Raw genomic sequence first — 18,736 nt, forward strand, 5'->3', positions numbered from 1 at the left:
AAGTTCCTTTTTTTTCCTAAGTTAGAAAATAAGAAGAAATAGCAGTTGTATTTTATTCTTAAGAATGTTGAGGCTGGATTCACAAAAGAGAAAGAAGTTAAGTAGGCTATTGGTTCAGGTGAATTCCAAGGAGTTCTATATATAGTCTAGTAAATATCTTAAGAGGTTCTCAGCTAGTTCTTATATATTTTTCTATTTATTATTATTTTTGTTAAGTTAGAAAATAAGAAGAAATAGCAGTTATAAATGTTTTTTATTCTTAAGAATTTTGGGTCTGGATTCACAAAAATCTTGAGAAAAGAGTTAAGTATTGCTTCAGATGAATTTCAAGGAGTGTGTAAAATTGTGCAATTATAGAAAATATTTTAAGAGGTTCTTACCTATTTTTTATGTATTATATTATATTATATTATATTATATTATATTATATTATTTATGTTTTAAATGACAAAATAAGAAGAAATAATTTAGCAAGGATGCTTTAAAGTTCTTCTAAACTTTCTATTCATCAAAGAAACCTGAAAAAAAAAATCTACTCAGCTGTTTTCAACATAATAATACTAAATGTTTTTGAGCAGCAAATCAGCATATAACAATGATTTCTGAAGGATCATGTGACTGGAGTAAAGATGCTAAAAATTCAGCCTTGAAATCACAGGAATAAATTACATTTTAAAAATACGTTGAAACACGAAACAGGTATTTTAAATAGTAAAAATATTTCCAAATTTTACTATTTTGCTTTATCAAATACATGCAGGCTGGGTGAGAAAAAGAGGCTTCTCTAAAAAAAAAAAACATTAAAAATCTTACAGTTCAAAAACGTTTGACTAGTGGTTTACATATATCATGTTCTGATTTATTGTCAGTAAGAAAGAAACAGGTAAATAATCATTTTTTAGATGTTTGTCCAAAGTGATTTACAATGTGACAACAACCTGAGGCTATAGACACATACACACAATAAAATTTTGTACTGCATTTGACATACAGCTTACTGTAAACCACTAAGCATCATTTTCTAATGTGAAGATTGATTTGCATATAAGCTCTTGTACCGTCAGTTCACCCCCTCCACACAAACACACACTTACTCACTCGTGTTACTGTCATGTACACTCATATTATTAGAGATATATTGCATTTTTTGCACTTTTTGTCACCTGAGCTCAGTTTTCCCCTCAGGCATCAAATTACACTATATGACAACTCGTGAGTTACAGGATAGAGTCTAACCAAGAACTAAGAAAATCTTTCCATCATTTGGCAACTTCTAACCTATAAATAGGCTATGCAATTCAGAATGAAACCAACAAAGTAACCAAGAAAAGATTGACTGATTCGTCTGTAGGTCAGCTACTGTTGTTCCAGTGAATCCCAAATAAGGAATCGAAAAAGAAACAGAAAACAAATTCTTTGGAATCTTTTAAGTTGATCTTTCCAAGGAAGGACAACAACAGTGCAAACGTGTGCCTCACCGATTCATCCAGCCATTCTTTGGAAACATATGCACTGGCATAACTCGTTTTTTTTTTTTTTTTTTTTTTTTTTCTTTCAAAGTGACATCACAGCTCAGCTGTATTTGAATCTCTACTCCACACTTCAGAGAACAGATAAGCAAGTTCTCAGCAGCTAAAACACTACAAAATGGAAACTCAGCCGTCTCACTTCGAGGAGAACCTTCTGTGCCCCGTTTGCCGTGACATCTACAGAGATCCTGTTCTCCTGCTGTGTTCACATAGCTTTTGCTGGGCATGTCTGGATCAGTACTGGGAGCTCAACGGCTCACAGATATGCCCAGTATGCCGGACAGACTTCTGCATGGACCGTCCTCCATGCAACCGCGCTTTGAAAAACCTGTGTGAGATATTCCTGCAGGAGAGAAGCAAGACAGCATTAGCAGAGGTTGAGTTATTCTGCAGCATGCATGGAGAGAAACTCCTGCTCTTCTGCATGGAGGACAAGCATCTTGTGTGTAGCATGTGTGTAAATGATGATATGCATGTCGAACACACATGCAGACCTGTGGATGAAGCTGCAGTGGCTCTTAAGGTACCTTTTACATCAGTAAATAAGAGGGATCATACAAAATGCATGTTATTTTTTATTTAGTACTGACCTGAACAAGATATTTCACACAAAAGATGTTCACATATTGTCCACAAGAGAAAATAATAGTTGAATTTATAAAAATGACCCTGTTCAAAAGTTAACATACGCTTGATTTTTAATACTGTTGTTAACTGAATTATCCACATTTTTTGTCTCTTTTTTGTTAAACTGGCTGCTGTTCTTCAGAAAAATCCTTCAGGTCCCACAAATTCTTTGGTTATTTGATATTTGGTTATTTTTGTGTATTTCAACCCTTTCCAACAATGATTTTGAGATCCATTTTTTCACACTGAAGACAACTGAGGGACTCATATGCAACTATTACAGAAGGTTTAAATACTCACTGGTGCTTCAGAAGGAAACATGATGCATTACGAGCATTACGGAAGTGAAAACTTTTTGAATTTGAGGATTCTGGGAAACATGTAAGTATCACCTGTGGCTTCTGGAGGGCAGTACTAAAAAGAGAAAAATCTAGAAAAATGTACACATTTTTATTCTGTTCAAAAGTTTACACCCTCGGCTCTTAATGCATTTAAGAGCATTGTTTTCCCTTCTAAAGCGTCAATGAGCGTTTGAACCTTCTGTAATAGCTGCATATGAGTCCCTCAGTTGTCCTCAGTGTGAAAAGATGGATCTCAGAATCATACAGTCATTGTTGGAAAGGGTCCAAATAAACAAAAATGCTAAAAAACCAAAGGATTTTTTCTGAACAACTATCACTAAAAAAAAAAAAAAAAAACAGTATTACAGTATTAACAGTATTAAGAATCAAGTGTATGTAAACTTTTGAACAGGGTGATTTTTATAAATTCAACTATTATTTTCTCTTGTGAACCATATGTAAACATCTTTTATGTGAAATATCTTATTCAGGTCAGTATTTAATTTAAAAAAAAAACTTATTTTGGTAAAATAATTAACATTTTACAGATCCTGCAAGGTGTATGTAAACTTTTGACCTCAGCTGTAGATATTAACAAGCAGTTCAAAACTTCATATCAATTCAAAAACATTTGTACTAAATTTTAGTCATTGAAGGATTAGTCTGATAATCCAAGAAGTCATCCAAGATGTTCATGTCTTTCTTTCTTTAGTCAAAAAGAAATTAAGGTTTTTAAGGAAAACATCCCAGGATTTTTCTCCATATAATGGATTTCAATGGAGATCAGTGGGTTGAAGGTCCAAAAAAACAAAAAACAAAAAACATTTATATATGAAAAAGGTCACACGTGACATGACATAGGTGGAAGTTTACAAAAGATATTGAAGTTTTTGTCCCTACTCTACCTTTTTGAACCGAAGTACACAGATGAAGAACTAAGCACATATGACGTTTCCAACATTATTGTGTAATGCATGAAGTCGCAGACGCGCACTGCAGAGCTAGTGCAAATGATATAAAAATTATATAAATTAAAATTTTTTAGACAATGATTGATCATTTCACTAGATAAGACCATTATCCCCTGACTGGGATCTTGCAGAGCCCTTTAAAGCTGCATTGAAACAGCAGTTTTCACCTTCAAACCATTGATCCTCAAAAACCTTAATGTCTTTACGACTGAAAAAATGAAAGACATGAACATCTCAGATGAGTAAATTATCAGAAGATTTTTTTTTCTGGAAGTGAATTAATCCTTTAGGCATTTTATCAATAATATAAATTCTTTGAAAATGTTAAAATTTTGCGTAAGCCCTGAACACTGTAAATAAATTGTATTTCCAAATTTATTTTTAGGAGGTGTTCAAAACAAGCCTGAAGCCTTTTCAAGAGAAGCACAAACTCTTAAAATTAGATAAATTCATCTGTAACCAACGAGTGAAGCACATCAAGGTAAACTCAACAGTTGAAAAACCTTCATATTCTTCAGAAATGAGTAATAATTACTTAACTTGTATCTTTATACTGTGTTACAGAATCAAGTTGAGCAAACAGAGGCACATATGAAGAAGGAGTTTGAGCAGCTTCGTCAGTTTTTGCGTGATGAAGAGGCAGCCAGGATAGCTGCTCTTAGGGAGGAAGAGGAGCAGAAGAGAAAGCTGTTAGAGGAGCAGATGATAAGAATTAACAGTGAACTCTCATCTCTGGTAGAAAGAATGAGGATCACCGAGGAAGAGATAGAGACTGACAACATCTCATTCCTGCTGGTAAGACCAATTATTTATCAATATATATATATATATATATATATATATATATATATATATATATATATATATATATATTCTACTGTAATTTTTTAAAACAAAAAGTATTCTTGTGTGCAAAGCTGTCTTTACTCCAGTCTTTACGGTCACATGATCCTCGAGAAATAATTATGCTTAATTTTAATTTTAATTTTAATAATGCTTAATTTTAATTCTATATAATAATTTTTTTTTTTTTTTTCATTTCCATGTAAATCCATCTGAAGAAGTACAAAGGCCCACCTGAAAAGTAAGCTCGACTTCTTCTTGTTTGACCTCTATCTGTACTAATTGTGACCCAAAATCTGAGTACTGACTGAGGATGTTCTTCCAGCACTCAGTGCACCAGTCCCTGTCCAGAGAAGCTCCCAGAAGTGTTGATTGATGTGGCAAAGCACCTGGGAAATCTGAAGTTCAGAGTGTGGGAGAAAATGAAGGCTGCTGCTCAATACAGTGAGTCTCATGTATCGATGGTTTCATGAAGAACCTTTTACATCCATGAAATCGTTCCACTCAACAAAAGATTCTTTATTGTGGAAAAATATCTTTAGATTTACAATTCTGGGTATATGTCTCACAATTCTGAGGTAAAATCCACATAAATCCACATCTCAGAAAATAAAATACTTACACTATGCCAAATTGTATACAGTTTGGTTATAAATTTCAGTCGAAGGGTATAAAAAGTAATGCAAGTCTTCACTGCTTTCCTAGTTATAAGAAGTGTAGAAAAGAATGGAAAGGTGCTTGTGGATGAATAACACTTACAAAAGACCTGCGTCTTTGTTCTCTCCACTTTAGTCTTGATACCTTGAAGGCTTTAAGTCGACCACAGCTACTGAAATAGCTTATAAATGGCAGAGACAAGAAACGCTAGATGCCATCCTGACAGGACGTAAAACATGCCGACACTTGTCATGACGCCGCAACCACTGAAAAAGTTTCTCAGTGCGAATTTCATTCAATATCTGTGGAGTTTATACTCCTTGTGGGGAAAAATCGATGGTGCGGAATTTTATGCCTACACTTATATCCATCGCCACCTGTAAGCTCTTTCAGCAGCTGTGGTCATCATATAAGTATTATATTTTCTGAGCTGTGTTGCGGTAAAAATAGCAACACGTAGCGCCAGAAGCTCTTCAAAATAATGGCCCCTATAATCCAAAATATATATAAAACGATGTGGATTTTTTAAAAATAATGTGAATCTTTTCATTGGTTTTCTACTACATATTTCAGTAAGAGACATCATTTACATTATATTGAGCCATACAAGGTTCCTTTTATATTGTAAACGTATTTAATTTATGTTAAAAACAAATGCCATTACATCATCTTTCATCTGTAGTTCCCGTCGTCCTCGACCCCAACACCGCTCACCCATGCCTGCATCTCTCTGACAATCTAAGCGGTGTGAGATTTGGTCAGTGGAGTCGACAGACCTTTGGTTACACAGACAAACGTGAAGGCTATACGAGCGTCCTGGGCTCTGAAGGCTTCAGTTCTGGGACTCACTACTGGGACGTTGAGGTCGGTGACAACACCACCTGGGCCTTAGGAGTGATTTCAGAATCTGCCATTCAGACTCGAGACAATCTGCCCAGTTCTGGTCTGTGGCGTCTTGGCTTTCACAATGGCACATACGGACAAGGCCGTTCAGGGGAGTTTCTCACACCGCTTGCTGTGAAACAAAAGGTCCAGCGCATTAGAATCCAGCTGAACTGGACTGAGGGACGTTTATCGTTCTTCAATCCTCTCACCGACACACATCTTCACACCTTCAAGCACAACTTTAGCGAGAAAGTGTTTCCGTATTTTTGTAACGTGTGTCCGTCTCAAGCTCTGCGGATCTTGCCGGTGGAAATGGCTCCAGCAGGACTGGAGGTGCAGAGGTTATTTGCATTAACCAGCAAAATAGAGAGCAAGTAGAGCTTTAGAAGTAAAAATCCTGTTAATTTTTTTACACAGAGAAAATAATATTTGAAATCCCTGTGGAGAAAATGAATGCCAATTCTTACCACAACCTAAAGGTTTGGTAAAATAACTCTGAATCTTTTTTTGAAGACATGACTGTGAAAAGACATAACTGTGAAAGTTGTTCTGATAGGCAGCTCTTAACGATAGATAGATTCAAAAGAAATTACTGTGAAATCTGCTGTGATAATAATTATTATTATTATTATTATTATTATTATTATTATTATTATTGTTTACAGATGATGTACTCACCCCCTTGTCATCCAAGATATTCATGTCTTTCTTTTTTGGGGGGGGGGGGGGCATTTTAGGATTTCTCTCCATATAGTGGACTTCTATGAGTTTGAACTTCCAAAATTTGCAGTTTAAATGCAGCTTCAAATGACTCTAAACAATCCCAGACAATTAAGCAGGGTCTTATCTAGTTAAATGATTGTTTATTTTCTAAAGACAAAACAAACACAAAAATCCTCAAAAAACATAATTTACTTACGACTGAAGCATCTTAGATGACTTGAGCATCTTGGATGACAAGGGGGTGAGTACATTATCTGTAATTTTTTGTTCTGAAAGTGAACTACTCGTTTAATTACGGAATTGTTACATTTTTACTTAGTTGTTTGATGTTGTCTTGTTATTTTTGGACTTTTAAATATTACTACTTGAAATATGCATGTTTAACTTTGAAAGTATTTTTGAGTAGCGTGACAAACAATCCTACTGTGAATTGCAACACATGATCTATGACTGTAATTTCGAAGACCCTTCCCAGCAAAAACACACAACACATTGCATACATAGCTCTGTGTTAAAGAGCACACTCATTTTTTTCTTCTGTTTTCTTCTATATTATTTATAAATATTACTTAAATGTTGTACTACAAGATTTTATATAATAATACAATATTTAAAAAATACAAATAAAACATTTAACCGTTTTGTTCATTTTTTTCTTCATGTCCAGTACGTTCTTCTGCAGTTATGATGTTATAAAGCTTTGAAAAATGAATTGATCTATTTATATATTGTCCAAATCTTTTTTTGTCACCAGGCTGCTGGTTAAAGAGAGAATGATTGATATGCTTGTCAGCTAATACAAGATTTCTTGGCTGTGAGGAAAACTGTATCAAACTGTAAGAAATGTATGACCAAACTGAGAAAAAAAAAAGTGTGAGAAATGTATGACTAAACTGAAAAAAATGGATCTTTAAAACATTTTATTACATACGGGTCAAAGATGAAAAATAGTTTAAGCAAAAATCAATTTATGACATATTAAAAGACAAATTACTTTCACCCAAATACTAGTTGTAATTCTACATTTTTTAAATTTGCCACTATCCTAGGTTTTGCCCATTTGTAAGAATTTTTTACTCATTTAAAACACTGAATGACAATGTAACATTATTTCAACCAAATTCTGACATTTTATTCTCCAAAAATGTATTTGAAACCTTAAAAATAGACACTTCTATTCATTGAGCTTCCTATGGACATAAAATCACTTTTGTAAATTTCTTTTGATGTGGACATCTTAACATCTTTGACCCATAAATATGTAAATATAAAGTTTCTAATAATTAGAAACGTTATATTTACATATTTATGGGTCAAAGATGTTAAGATGTCCACATTGTTTTTTAGTTTTGTGACTGAATAGCTGATTGATATATTTAATACTTTATATTTCAGTTTATAGACCTTTTTCCTGAGTAAACGATGAGCGCCGCCATTACGAATTCTAACGTCAGATTGAATGCTTTTCTGTTCCGGTTTCCATAGGAACCCATTCAAATAGCATCCATGTGTTTTTAATGTAGCTAACGTCCGCTGCTTCGTGTCATCTACACACTCATTAAAGTGAGGCACTGACAAATGACGGTCATTGCGACATTGCCAAGTGATGGCGCTATGGAGCCATGTGCTTTTTAAAAACATTTTAATAGGTTTAACATTAGTTTATTAGCTCGGAATATACCCTAATTTGACTAAAAACAATGCAGACCGGGAATGTAAAGCATTCTTTCAGTTAAGAGTCGGACTTACTTCCATGTTCACGAAAAACTTCATTCCTCAGTTCTGATTGGTCAGCAGCTGTGTCGTATTCATGATACGGCCAGAGCCATATAAAAAGATGGCTCTGGATACGGCACTGCTATGACCGCTTCACTCAACAGTTTTGTGTATCATTGAACCCCCTTAGCAACCACCCTTAGCAACGTAAACACAGCTGCAGCAGTTAGGGACTACTTTTTACAGCGGAAGGCAGTTAATGATTTTACTTTATGAAAACGTACAACTTAATATATATAAATCAATATATATTTTTGATTTTAATATTTTTATTGTGTGGTAACCGTTTTATAAAAGCAATAAGGTACTTGAGGCCATGCTGTATCAATAAATTACGGCTGAAGGGGTTGCAGGCACTCCGCTTCGCTTTGTGCCTAACAACGCCCTTCAGACGTGATTTATTCAAGATACAGCACAGCCTCTCGTACCTTATTGCTTAAATATTTAAGTATGTTAATATTTAATCCTGCCATATATATGAAATAGTAATAAGATTTTAATGATTTTTTTAAATATTTAAAAATAAATCCTGGTTACACTATACAGTATAGTTCCATTAGTTAGTTAGTTAGTCCAAAAATGTATTAACATAAATGAACAATAAATAATACATTTATTGTTAAACAAAGCAATTTGGTTCAGATGCTGATATTTATATACAACACTAAGATGGTTTTTTCATAGCTTGTAATGTAAATCAACAAGATCTTATTATAGTATAACAGACTACTGGCATAAAATGATATAAATATCAGTCGCCACACTTATCTCCAATAATATGTCTTATGAGATTTAAGTGCTTACTTTATTATCAAAGCTTTGTCGTTTGTGTTTTATTGACCTGGAAATGGACATTTTTAGAATGACACTAAAAGTATATAAAAAAAATATATAATTATATATATAATATAATTTAAATCAGACAACAGATTCTTTATTGATTCTTTATTGGCATTGATGGTTCCATGAAGAACCTTGAACAGCCATGGAACCTTTCAAATGCAGAAAAGGTTCTTTATAGTTGAAAAAGGTTCTTTAGATATTTAAAATGGTTCTTTTAGGAACTGTTCACTAAAAGGTTTTTTGGGGAACCAAAAATGGTTCTTCTATGGCATCACTGCAAAAACACCCTTTCGGAACCTTTATTTTTAAGAGTGTATATGTGTGTTGATCATTTATATGATTTAGAAATTATAAAGTATATTTATATAAGGTGAATAGTAATATAATAGTAATATTGGCACATACAAATTATTCATACACCAAAAGATGGCAGATAGATATAGTCTGTGAGTTATGAAGTAAAATGCACAAATGTGTTACCATTGCTCCATCAGCTGCTCTAGTAGATGAGCCAGTCATCACTTTTCAGTCCAAGATTTGCATGAACTAGATTCCTATTTTTATCCTAAAATGCCCTGGAGTTTTGTAAAAATTTGACTGTGCTTAACTGTTCTTAAGCAATAATCAAATTGTATAAAGCTGTCCTCGGTTTCAGCTATATTCAAATCCACATAGTAATCAAGGTCACTGAGTATTCACTAGTTTTCTCCAGAAACCACACTGTCTGGTATTCAGCTTCTACATTAACAGTGGCAACAATGACAGTAATTAGAGCATGACTCCTGACATAGTATCTCAGCACATGTGATGTCCTATAATTGATTTCCTCCTATGACGGACAAAAATGTTTTTGTAAATGCCAGAAAGGCATTCCTCTGAACTGCCGCTGCCAGTAACAGCTATATTCAAAACAAGCTATAAATGACTGAGTACTGTCATGTGAGACATAAAAAAAATAGCTTTGTTTCAGCATTATGCAAAATGGGGCCTACAGAACAGGTATTGCTGGAATTACAAATAACTCTATAGAAAAACAATAATTTATAAATCCATTTTCATCAATCCTAAGATAACTACTAGTTTATTTTAAAGGGGTCAGCAGATGCCCTTTTTCCACAAGTTGAAACGATTCTTTAGGGTCTTGATGAGAAGTCTATAACATACCTTGGCTAAAATTTCACAATGGTAGTGCTCTTTTTACTTCAGCCCTTTTAATCAGCCCTTTTTAGAGCGAGCTATTCTGTTGCATGTTCCTTTAAATGCTAATGAGCTCTGTTTGCCCCGCCCCTCTCTGTGGGTGAAGCAGCATCACAAATGATTTGCACGAACATAGACGCATATGTAGCACTTACCGAAAGTAAGGTTAATCCTCTGCGTCTTCAGCGGCTCAGATGTCGGGAGTAAATGACGACTGCTATGTTCAATATTGCATCCAACAACAGAACACCTCAATCGCTCAATCTGAGACATTCTTGTTTTCCCCTGCACCTGAGTCCACACAATGGCGATCAGAGTCGGACTGTTTCAGCTCGGTGAGGGCGGGTCTAAGATAAGCCGCTCATGTCAATCTACTATCGTGGGAGCGGCCTCTGACGGTCGTCACACCGAAAAAAAGCTGAGAATGACCAGATTTTAAAAAGGGGATTTTACTTTTAAAGATTAAAGAAAATATCACTGGGTGGATTTTTATTATTGCAGGGTGGTTGTGTACACAAACTGCCAAAACACATTAATGTTCAATTTTGCATCCGATGATCCCTTTAAAATATTTAAATTATTTGACTACATGCATTAGATTGTAGGTGTATAAACTAATTCCTTTAACTTTAAAATAAAACTTTTAAGTATAATAGATTACAATACAAATATGCCACAGATGTATAATCTGTTAATTAATCTAAAATCCTTTTTACTGAGATGCGCAATATATTTTTAGTTTAGGGTTCTGAGACTGTGAAATATGAATGATTGCTTTCATGAAATAAAATCACAGGAGCAAATCAATGAAAATGATCAGTAATTTGTTGAACTCCACACGTTTAGTGTTCGCGGTATTCATGTATTATGCAAAATCCTGTTATCAACCTTGAAATCGACGTCTATAGAGCAACCGAGGCTGTAGCCTAAACTGGGAAACGGATTTTATCTTCTTTTTTGCTTGTTTGTTTGTTTTTTTCAATGTAAAGGACATTATCTGTGGACTTGTGATGAATAATAACAACGATAGTTAACATCTTTGTTAGGAATCTAAGTAACCTTGAAAGTGAAACCAACGTTTTGTGTATTTCATAAGTTTATTTCTTATACAAATGTAAAAATGCAATAAATCTTTTTTTTTTTTTAATTTCATTATAGTAACGCTAGACCATAATCCATTTTGTCATTATTGTTGTTTTCATTTTATCATTAGGCTAATCATTTTCCTGTTGTATTTTTTTTGTTTTTTTTTGTTTTTTTGTTCTTTCATCCACCTGTTCTGTAGGCCTATTATGAGGTATTGATGTTGCCATGTTGTTTGTATATGAATAATTGTTTTAAAAAAGAACAAAAAATTAGTTTTGGCTACTTCATGGTGCATGCTCACTTCACTGAAATGTAGGTCTCTGGCTCCCTCTGGCGATCACAACTAAAACGTGTGAGCCATTTGTGAACGTCCAAAAATTAAACCGAAACCAGAGCAGTCGGGAGCGGCTTTCTGCTAAAGTGAGCCGTTCAAACTTGATTGCACTGTGCGCAATAATTTTACACTTTCAGAGAATAACAATGGTTTTTAATTAAAGGGAAACTAGTTCTGATAAAATAGTTTCGGTTGATGTATTATGGCACAGGTGGGTGTTGGTCATTTTTATTTGTATACTAAATTATAAGGTTGCTTATAATAGATTATACATGTTGACATGTATAATCTATTTTTTTTTTTTTTTTTTAGAAAACAGAAACAAGCCTGCAGTCAGGAAATCCAAGTCAGAGATTTAAGAAAGGAAAGAGATAATGGAAAGGAAGGCAAGGCATGAAGTTCAATTTGTCAATATAAAGCTTTAAAATATAGACACAATTATAGTATTAAGAGAACATAGGAAAAGCTTTTACATATGGTTACTGTTTCACTTGTTCGTTTTGTTAATTACAAATTACATTTTACAAAAAGTGGCCCACTTTACCTTTATGAACCCTATCAGGTTGGATACATTTTTACGGCTCATATAGTATGATACAGTGAGAAAATGAAGCTTAAGGAGGAATACTTAAAAAATTCTTAAATTTTAAAAGTAATTTTTTATTGCAAAAGTATGATGAAATTCTGATAGCTTGTAATGTAAATCTAAGAGGTAATTATAACAGACTACGTGTAAAATACATCTACTTATAATGCAGCTGATGTCTTAGCAAGATGATATTTACATGTTTAGTTTGAGGATTCAAAGCTCTGTAGTTTCAAGATATAATTCAATGAAGTACAATAAAGACTGAGAGATGTACAAATAAATTTTCTTCAAAAGTCTGATGATCATAATTAATACTCACAACTGACCATACTTATTCTTAAAAAGAAAGAAAGAAAGACATCTGGATAATTGAGTAATTCTTACTTTAAAAAGAGTATGTAGAAACCTGAAGTTGGAAATGTTTAAGGCCTTTCACTGGCTAAAGAAATTAAAAATAAACTATCAGTCAGACTACAGAGGGTTTTTTATAGCAAAATTTTGATCATGTTGATAATTAAGAGATCTGTCTATTTCAACTGTCATGTGCACAGGAGAGGATGTTGCTGTTGTTAAGTGTTCATAATGTTTTGTCATAATGCCAGTTTTACTATAAATAAATGCACATTTGCTTATAATGCAGTGATCCGTTACTTTATTAACACAAACAGGATTTGATCACAATGTACTTTAGGATCGTACTGGTTTTGTAATGTAAGTCACTTTGAATTAAAAGCATCTGCTAAATCATAAATGTTTACATTTAGCAATGGACAAATCTAATAAGGACAGAACACAATCATTATTTAATTTTAGGTAGAACATTTTGCTCAAAGTAACCAGGGTTGGCCATATTTCCAGCAGGTTTGTACTGACCAACGACAAAAACCGTGTTTCCATTAGTAGCCAGACCGACTCCGAGCTCTGTGGATGATTTCCACACAACCTGGGTGAAATGCCCTGCAAATATATGAAATAGATATATACAACCAAAGGCAGTAAGCCAAAAATAAGAAATGTCAGAGTCTGAACCATTTTGGTAAAGTCAAATATTAAAATTAAATTATTTAATGATCATTACCTGTGCCAGATGTAAATCCTGGTGAGCTAAAGTCGTAATCCTTGATCTCACTGTACCAACTGTCTACAGCCTCCTTCCCTAAAATATACAAAACAATCAAAATTCATTGTGAGGCACTCTAGCATTGTTTGAACAGGTAAATGTCACATTTTATGATCTCACTCAAGTAATTTATGCACAAAATCTGTGTACAAACGAATTATGATTTACTAATTTATCGCAAAATGTAGGAACAACTGACACCATGCATACAAACATACATACACCATACATACAAAGGTGCTTTCCACCTTCAATACCATGACTGAAGTGCCCTTGAGTAAGGCACTGAACCCCTAGTTGCTCCCCGGGCGCTGGAGCAATAGCTGCCCACTGCTCAGGTGTGTGTTCACAGTGTGTGTTTGTTCACTTCTCACTGCTGTGTGTGTGTGCACTTGGATGGGTTAAATGCAGAAGGCCAATTTCGAGTATGGGTCACCATACTTGACAATACGTCACGACTTTCATGATGCCATAGAAGAACCTTTTTTGTCTAAATAGTTCCATAAAGAACCTTTAACATCTGAAGAATCTTTCACAAAAGTTTCACAAAAGGTTCTTTGTGGCGAAAGAAGGTTCTTCAGATTATAAAAAAGGTAAGAAAGAGATAGCTCTTTAAAGAAGCTTAGACTGAATGGTTCTTTCTGGAACCAAAAATGGTTCTTCTATGGCAGCGCTGTGAAGAACCTTTTAAAGCACCTTTATTTTTAAGAGTGTACCTTATTAATTGTGTTATAAATAAATTGTACACATACATAAATATATTTCATCATATACAGAGAAAAAAAAGAAAGGAAAAACTGCATTATAGCTCAATCTGAGAGGTTTTCTATGTATGACAAGAGCTTTGTAATCTGGGTCTGTATAAAAGGTGTTCGAACCAGTTTTGAGGATGGCACTGTTGGCATTACTTCTTTATTATTATTAATAATAATATAAATGTTTACATTTTTCAAAATTAGTCTTGTGTAGGTAGTGCTCAAAGATCTCAGATGACAGCATGTCTTTAGAGACCGCCATAAAGTTACGAAATGTTGTGTGGAAAGCCTTTATATGGAGCTGGTTTGCGTGTTTTACCCAAATGCTACACTTAATTAGAATACCCCAATTTCTTTCATATCTAGAACAAGGTTACAAACTATTGCAAATTTTTTTTTTTTTTTTTTGACTCCAGGGGCCTCATTTATAAAACTTTCTTACGCACTGATTTGATCTTAGAGTGTTCGTACGATCAAATCCACGTCAAAGTACAGATTTATAAAAACCGTCTTTGACGTGGAAAAGTACTTATCTCCACGTCAGATTCCAGCTTGGCGTACGACCGTTTCCTTGTGGTAATGCCTGGTATTGCAGATATTTCAGCCTCACTATAATTTGATTTCTTGCGCTCCTTTTTACTTGCCATTGTCACAGAGTTTTTGCTTTAGGAATGAGCTCATTTTATATGTTAATTAATTAAGCAGGGGCGTTTCGACGGCGGAACATTCAGCTGCACACAATTCCACGATCATTTGTGATTTATAACCGAATGACTGGCGTACGCATGGATTTCGTGTGTACGTTCGTTTCTCTGAATCGCTCTTACGATCAAATTAGAAAAGTTCTTAGATAAAATCAAGGATGGTTTCTACGCAAGTCTTTATAAATGAGGCCCCAGATTTTACCTGTGGGTGTCTTTTTGGCAGAGCTGAAGGAACAATACACATTCTCCCCGTTGTCTGTTTCACTGTGCTCCAGTGTGTCGATGCTCAGCAGGTAATCCGCCCATTTTTGAGCAGCGCTGCACAGTTCATCACTGTACGTCAGCTCTGGGGCTTGATGCTGCCTCCTATACTCATTATGGGCTTCCAGGAACTCCTGTTTAAAGCTATTATCTGTGGAGGATCATACAAACACCAGCCTTTCATTCATAGACTAAAACTAGAAAGTAAATAAAGCTGTAAACATGCCCAAACTTTTCAGTAAATTTAAAGAAGGTCGAATCAACTCACACAGATTGTATTAGCGAAGTTCAATATTGATTCTGTTTAGTTTAGTAACTGTCAATGTTTCAAAGTTCTTTAGTTATGAATCGAACTTAGTTGAACTAAAAGCAGCTCTGTGGAAGCTATAGTGTCATTATTCTCAGTTCAATGTTGATTCAGTTTCACTAATAGTGCATAGTTCACTTAATTATAAAACAAGACTAATTCAGTGATAAGCAGCTCTACAGAAGGCATAGTGTTAGCTAATAGCTCAGCACTTATTCACTTCAGTTGATTTAAAACAGTTCGTCAGTAATGAATCAAATTCAATGCAGGTATAAACTTGCTCTAAAAAATACAATAATGTCATTGTCCAGCTCAGTTTAGTTCAAGTTCTTTTGTCATCCAATAGTGTCAACGTAGTCAAATTGGCATTAAATCAGCATTTTAAAAACATTTAACATTAAAATACAGAAACACCTATTCGTGACCCTGGACCACAAAACCAGTTAAGCATGGGTATATTTGTTGCAATAGGCAACAGTTATGCCAAAATGAATTAGAATATTAAGATAATGTTCCAAGAAGATATTTTGTAAATGTCATACTGTAAATATATCAAAACCTATTTTTGGATTAGTAATATCCAAGAACTTCATTTTGACAACTTTATAGGTGATTTTCTCAATATTTAGATTTTTTTTGTACCCTCAGATTCCAGATTTTCAAATCTCAGCCAAATCTTAACAAACTTTACATCGATGGAATGCTTATTTATTCCGCTTACAGATAATGTATAAATCTAAATGTAATCTAAATGACTGGTTTTGTGGTCACATTTCACATAAGTACATATGACCCACCTGCCATTGCTTCCAAGGTAAGCTGTAAAGAACCAAAATAATCATTGTTATTAATATTCACATTATAGCAAACATTGTCATTTTAAAATCTATATGTGGCTCTTCATCATTTCATATTACCTTCTCTTTGAGCTGTAAGGGTGTTGTGTTCAGCTGGTAGTTTAAAGCTCAGCACACAGATGATGTATATATATATACCATTGGCTGCATATCTCCTCCTCCTCCTCTGCCTCCACCTTCATAGACTGACATTCCTCAACTCTATCTCTTTCATTTAATTGGAGGGTGTAACTGGTCCCAATAGTTAAAGAGTGAAAGTAATGTCTATCAGTATGATTCCGTGGAAGTTTTACATGAGCTTTTGTAGACGTCTATTGTTTCTTTGTGTGTGTGAGTGAGTGAAAGAAAGAGTGAGTAAGAAGGAGAGAGAATGTAAGGTACTTGTTATTTCCAGAGAAATGTGAAAGACCTAGGCAAGGTAGGTATATTTGTGACAAGCTTGATGTGTGTGAGATTAATGATTTTATAAAAAATAAAAATTATGCAATGCCATAAAAAGTAGAAATGCAGTGCAGTGTTAAACATTAGATATATTTGCGTGTGTGTGGTAAAAAATATATATATAAATTAAAATGTATATTGCTACAGCATTTTTCATCAGTCTCTAAACTAGAGATTAGCTTTATTTTCAGTCATTTAGATTTACATTTATGCATTTAATAAATGCTTTTGTTTAGAGCAACTTACACGGCTTTTTAAGGTGAAAATATTATTTATGAATTTAAACTATATGGAGAAAAAATCCTAATGGTCTTAAGATTCACCTGTTCAGCTTTTGTGTAGGTAAATGCTGTCTTACTAGATTTTGGATCAATTCATTTTGTTCAGTTATTCATATACACACAGTGGTGACCAAAATTATTAGAACAAGTATTTTCACCTGCTAAAAAGTCAGTTATTTCTATCTTTTGCTGTAGTGTGTCAGTAGGAAATATCAGTTTACATTTCCAAACATTCATTTTTGCCATTAATTGTAATAATCCAGTCAGGTTTTTGTTTGCACAAGGAGTCTGATAACAGCTAGTGCTCCACACAAATATCTGATCTCATCCTCATCCAGTCTGTCTTGAATGACATGAAGAAACACAACAAACTGAGACAGACTCAATCCAGAAGAACCTTGGCAACTTCTCCAAGATGCATCAAGAGACCTACCTGCAAAGCTACCTGAAAAACTATGTGCAAGTGCACCTAAGAAAAAAGCTGCTTTAAACGCAAAGGATGGTCACACCAAATGTTGATTTAATTTAGTTAATAGAAGTAAATTGATAAAGAAAATCTATTTATGGCATTGTTTTTGACAGCATCCTCATTTTACAGCATTTTTACACAACATTTAATAATACTGTAGTTTGAAGCATCTTGGAGATGTTGCCACAGTTCTTCTGGATTAATCTGTCTCAGTTTGTTCTGTTTCTTCATCATTCCAGACAGACTGAATGATGATGAGATCAGATCTCTGGCTGATGTCAGACTCCTTGTGCAAAAAAAAATCTTACTTGATTATTACAATTAATGGCAAAATGAATGTTTGGAAATGTAAACTGATATTTCCTACTGACACACTTCAGCAAAAGATAAAAAAAACTAAGCTAAAACCATAGTGTTCTCATAATATCAGCCACCACTGTAGATGTGTCCTGTATTATGTATGATCTGAATGTTAGACATTGTGCGTTTTAGTATTTGGGTTGTAAACTCACAGGTTTTAAAATGGCATTCCTCTGCAGTTAATAGCTTGTTAAAATAATAGCTGGTAAATAAAAAGCAGTGTAGTCACGCAAGTAGCTTTACAAGTCACTCCCATTAACTAGTAAAACAGGCAAGAGCTCAAAATGCATGAGAAACTCATTAGGTGGCAGATATAATTTCAGTTTGGGAGGCATGAGGAAAGACTTTTAACTTTAACTTTTTACGTAGACTTTAAACTCGACATTGAAGTCCCCAGATTTTAATAGGTAAAGGAAATATGTAAAATGAAACAAAACACAAAGAGATCAAGTGTACCCTCATGGTCTTACAAACACAATTACCTTCCTTCCATGGAACTCTGAATGAAAGAAGGCTTGTATACACAGTGGTTTGGAAAGACATGGGTGACTGAGCTATTTCTAATCAGTATAAGATCATGAGCCGCATGAGTGTCTCTAAACTTGTATTGTCAGGCAGGCACACACAAATATTAACAAACACCAAGTGTTTCCTCCAAGAGTTCCCATGTGATCCATTTCAGGTCAGGTTAGGGTTAGGGTTAGAGTTAGGTGTTAGGTGTATAAGTATTCTTTCTTAATTATAAATGCAATATGCTAAAATAATGATTTGATCATTATT

The 18,736-nt window shown here is 34.1% G+C and overlaps 2 protein-coding genes across 2 annotated transcripts; one reads left to right on the forward strand and one right to left on the reverse strand.

Annotated features, from left to right (window-relative positions):
• The first annotated feature begins 1,647 nt into the window (after positions 1–1,647).
• trim35-27 (tripartite motif containing 35-27) lies at positions 1,648–6,231 on the forward strand. The gene is made up of 5 exons (XM_073820192.1): positions 1,648–2,052; positions 3,854–3,949; positions 4,033–4,263; positions 4,644–4,755; positions 5,651–6,231. Exons 1-5 carry the CDS (start codon positions 1,648–1,650, stop codon positions 6,229–6,231), a joined length of 1,425 nt encoding a protein of 474 aa, XP_073676293.1.
• A 6,800-nt stretch (positions 6,232–13,031) lies between these two features.
• On the reverse strand, positions 13,032–16,488 carry LOC141287853 (Golgi-associated plant pathogenesis-related protein 1). Its single transcript, XM_073819944.1, has 5 exons — positions 16,466–16,488; positions 16,346–16,367; positions 15,183–15,392; positions 13,480–13,557; positions 13,032–13,358 (listed from the first exon to the last, which is right to left on the reverse strand). The coding sequence occupies exons 2-5, from the start codon at positions 16,350–16,352 to the stop codon at positions 13,201–13,203; spliced, it is 453 nt and encodes a 150-aa protein (XP_073676045.1). The 5' UTR covers positions 16,353–16,367; positions 16,466–16,488; the 3' UTR covers positions 13,032–13,200.
• Positions 16,489–18,736: the final 2,248 nt, after the last annotated feature.

Source organism: Garra rufa, chromosome 16 (genome assembly GCF_049309525.1).
Source record: "Garra rufa chromosome 16, GarRuf1.0, whole genome shotgun sequence".
Taxonomy (NCBI): Eukaryota; Metazoa; Chordata; class Actinopteri; order Cypriniformes; family Cyprinidae; genus Garra; species Garra rufa.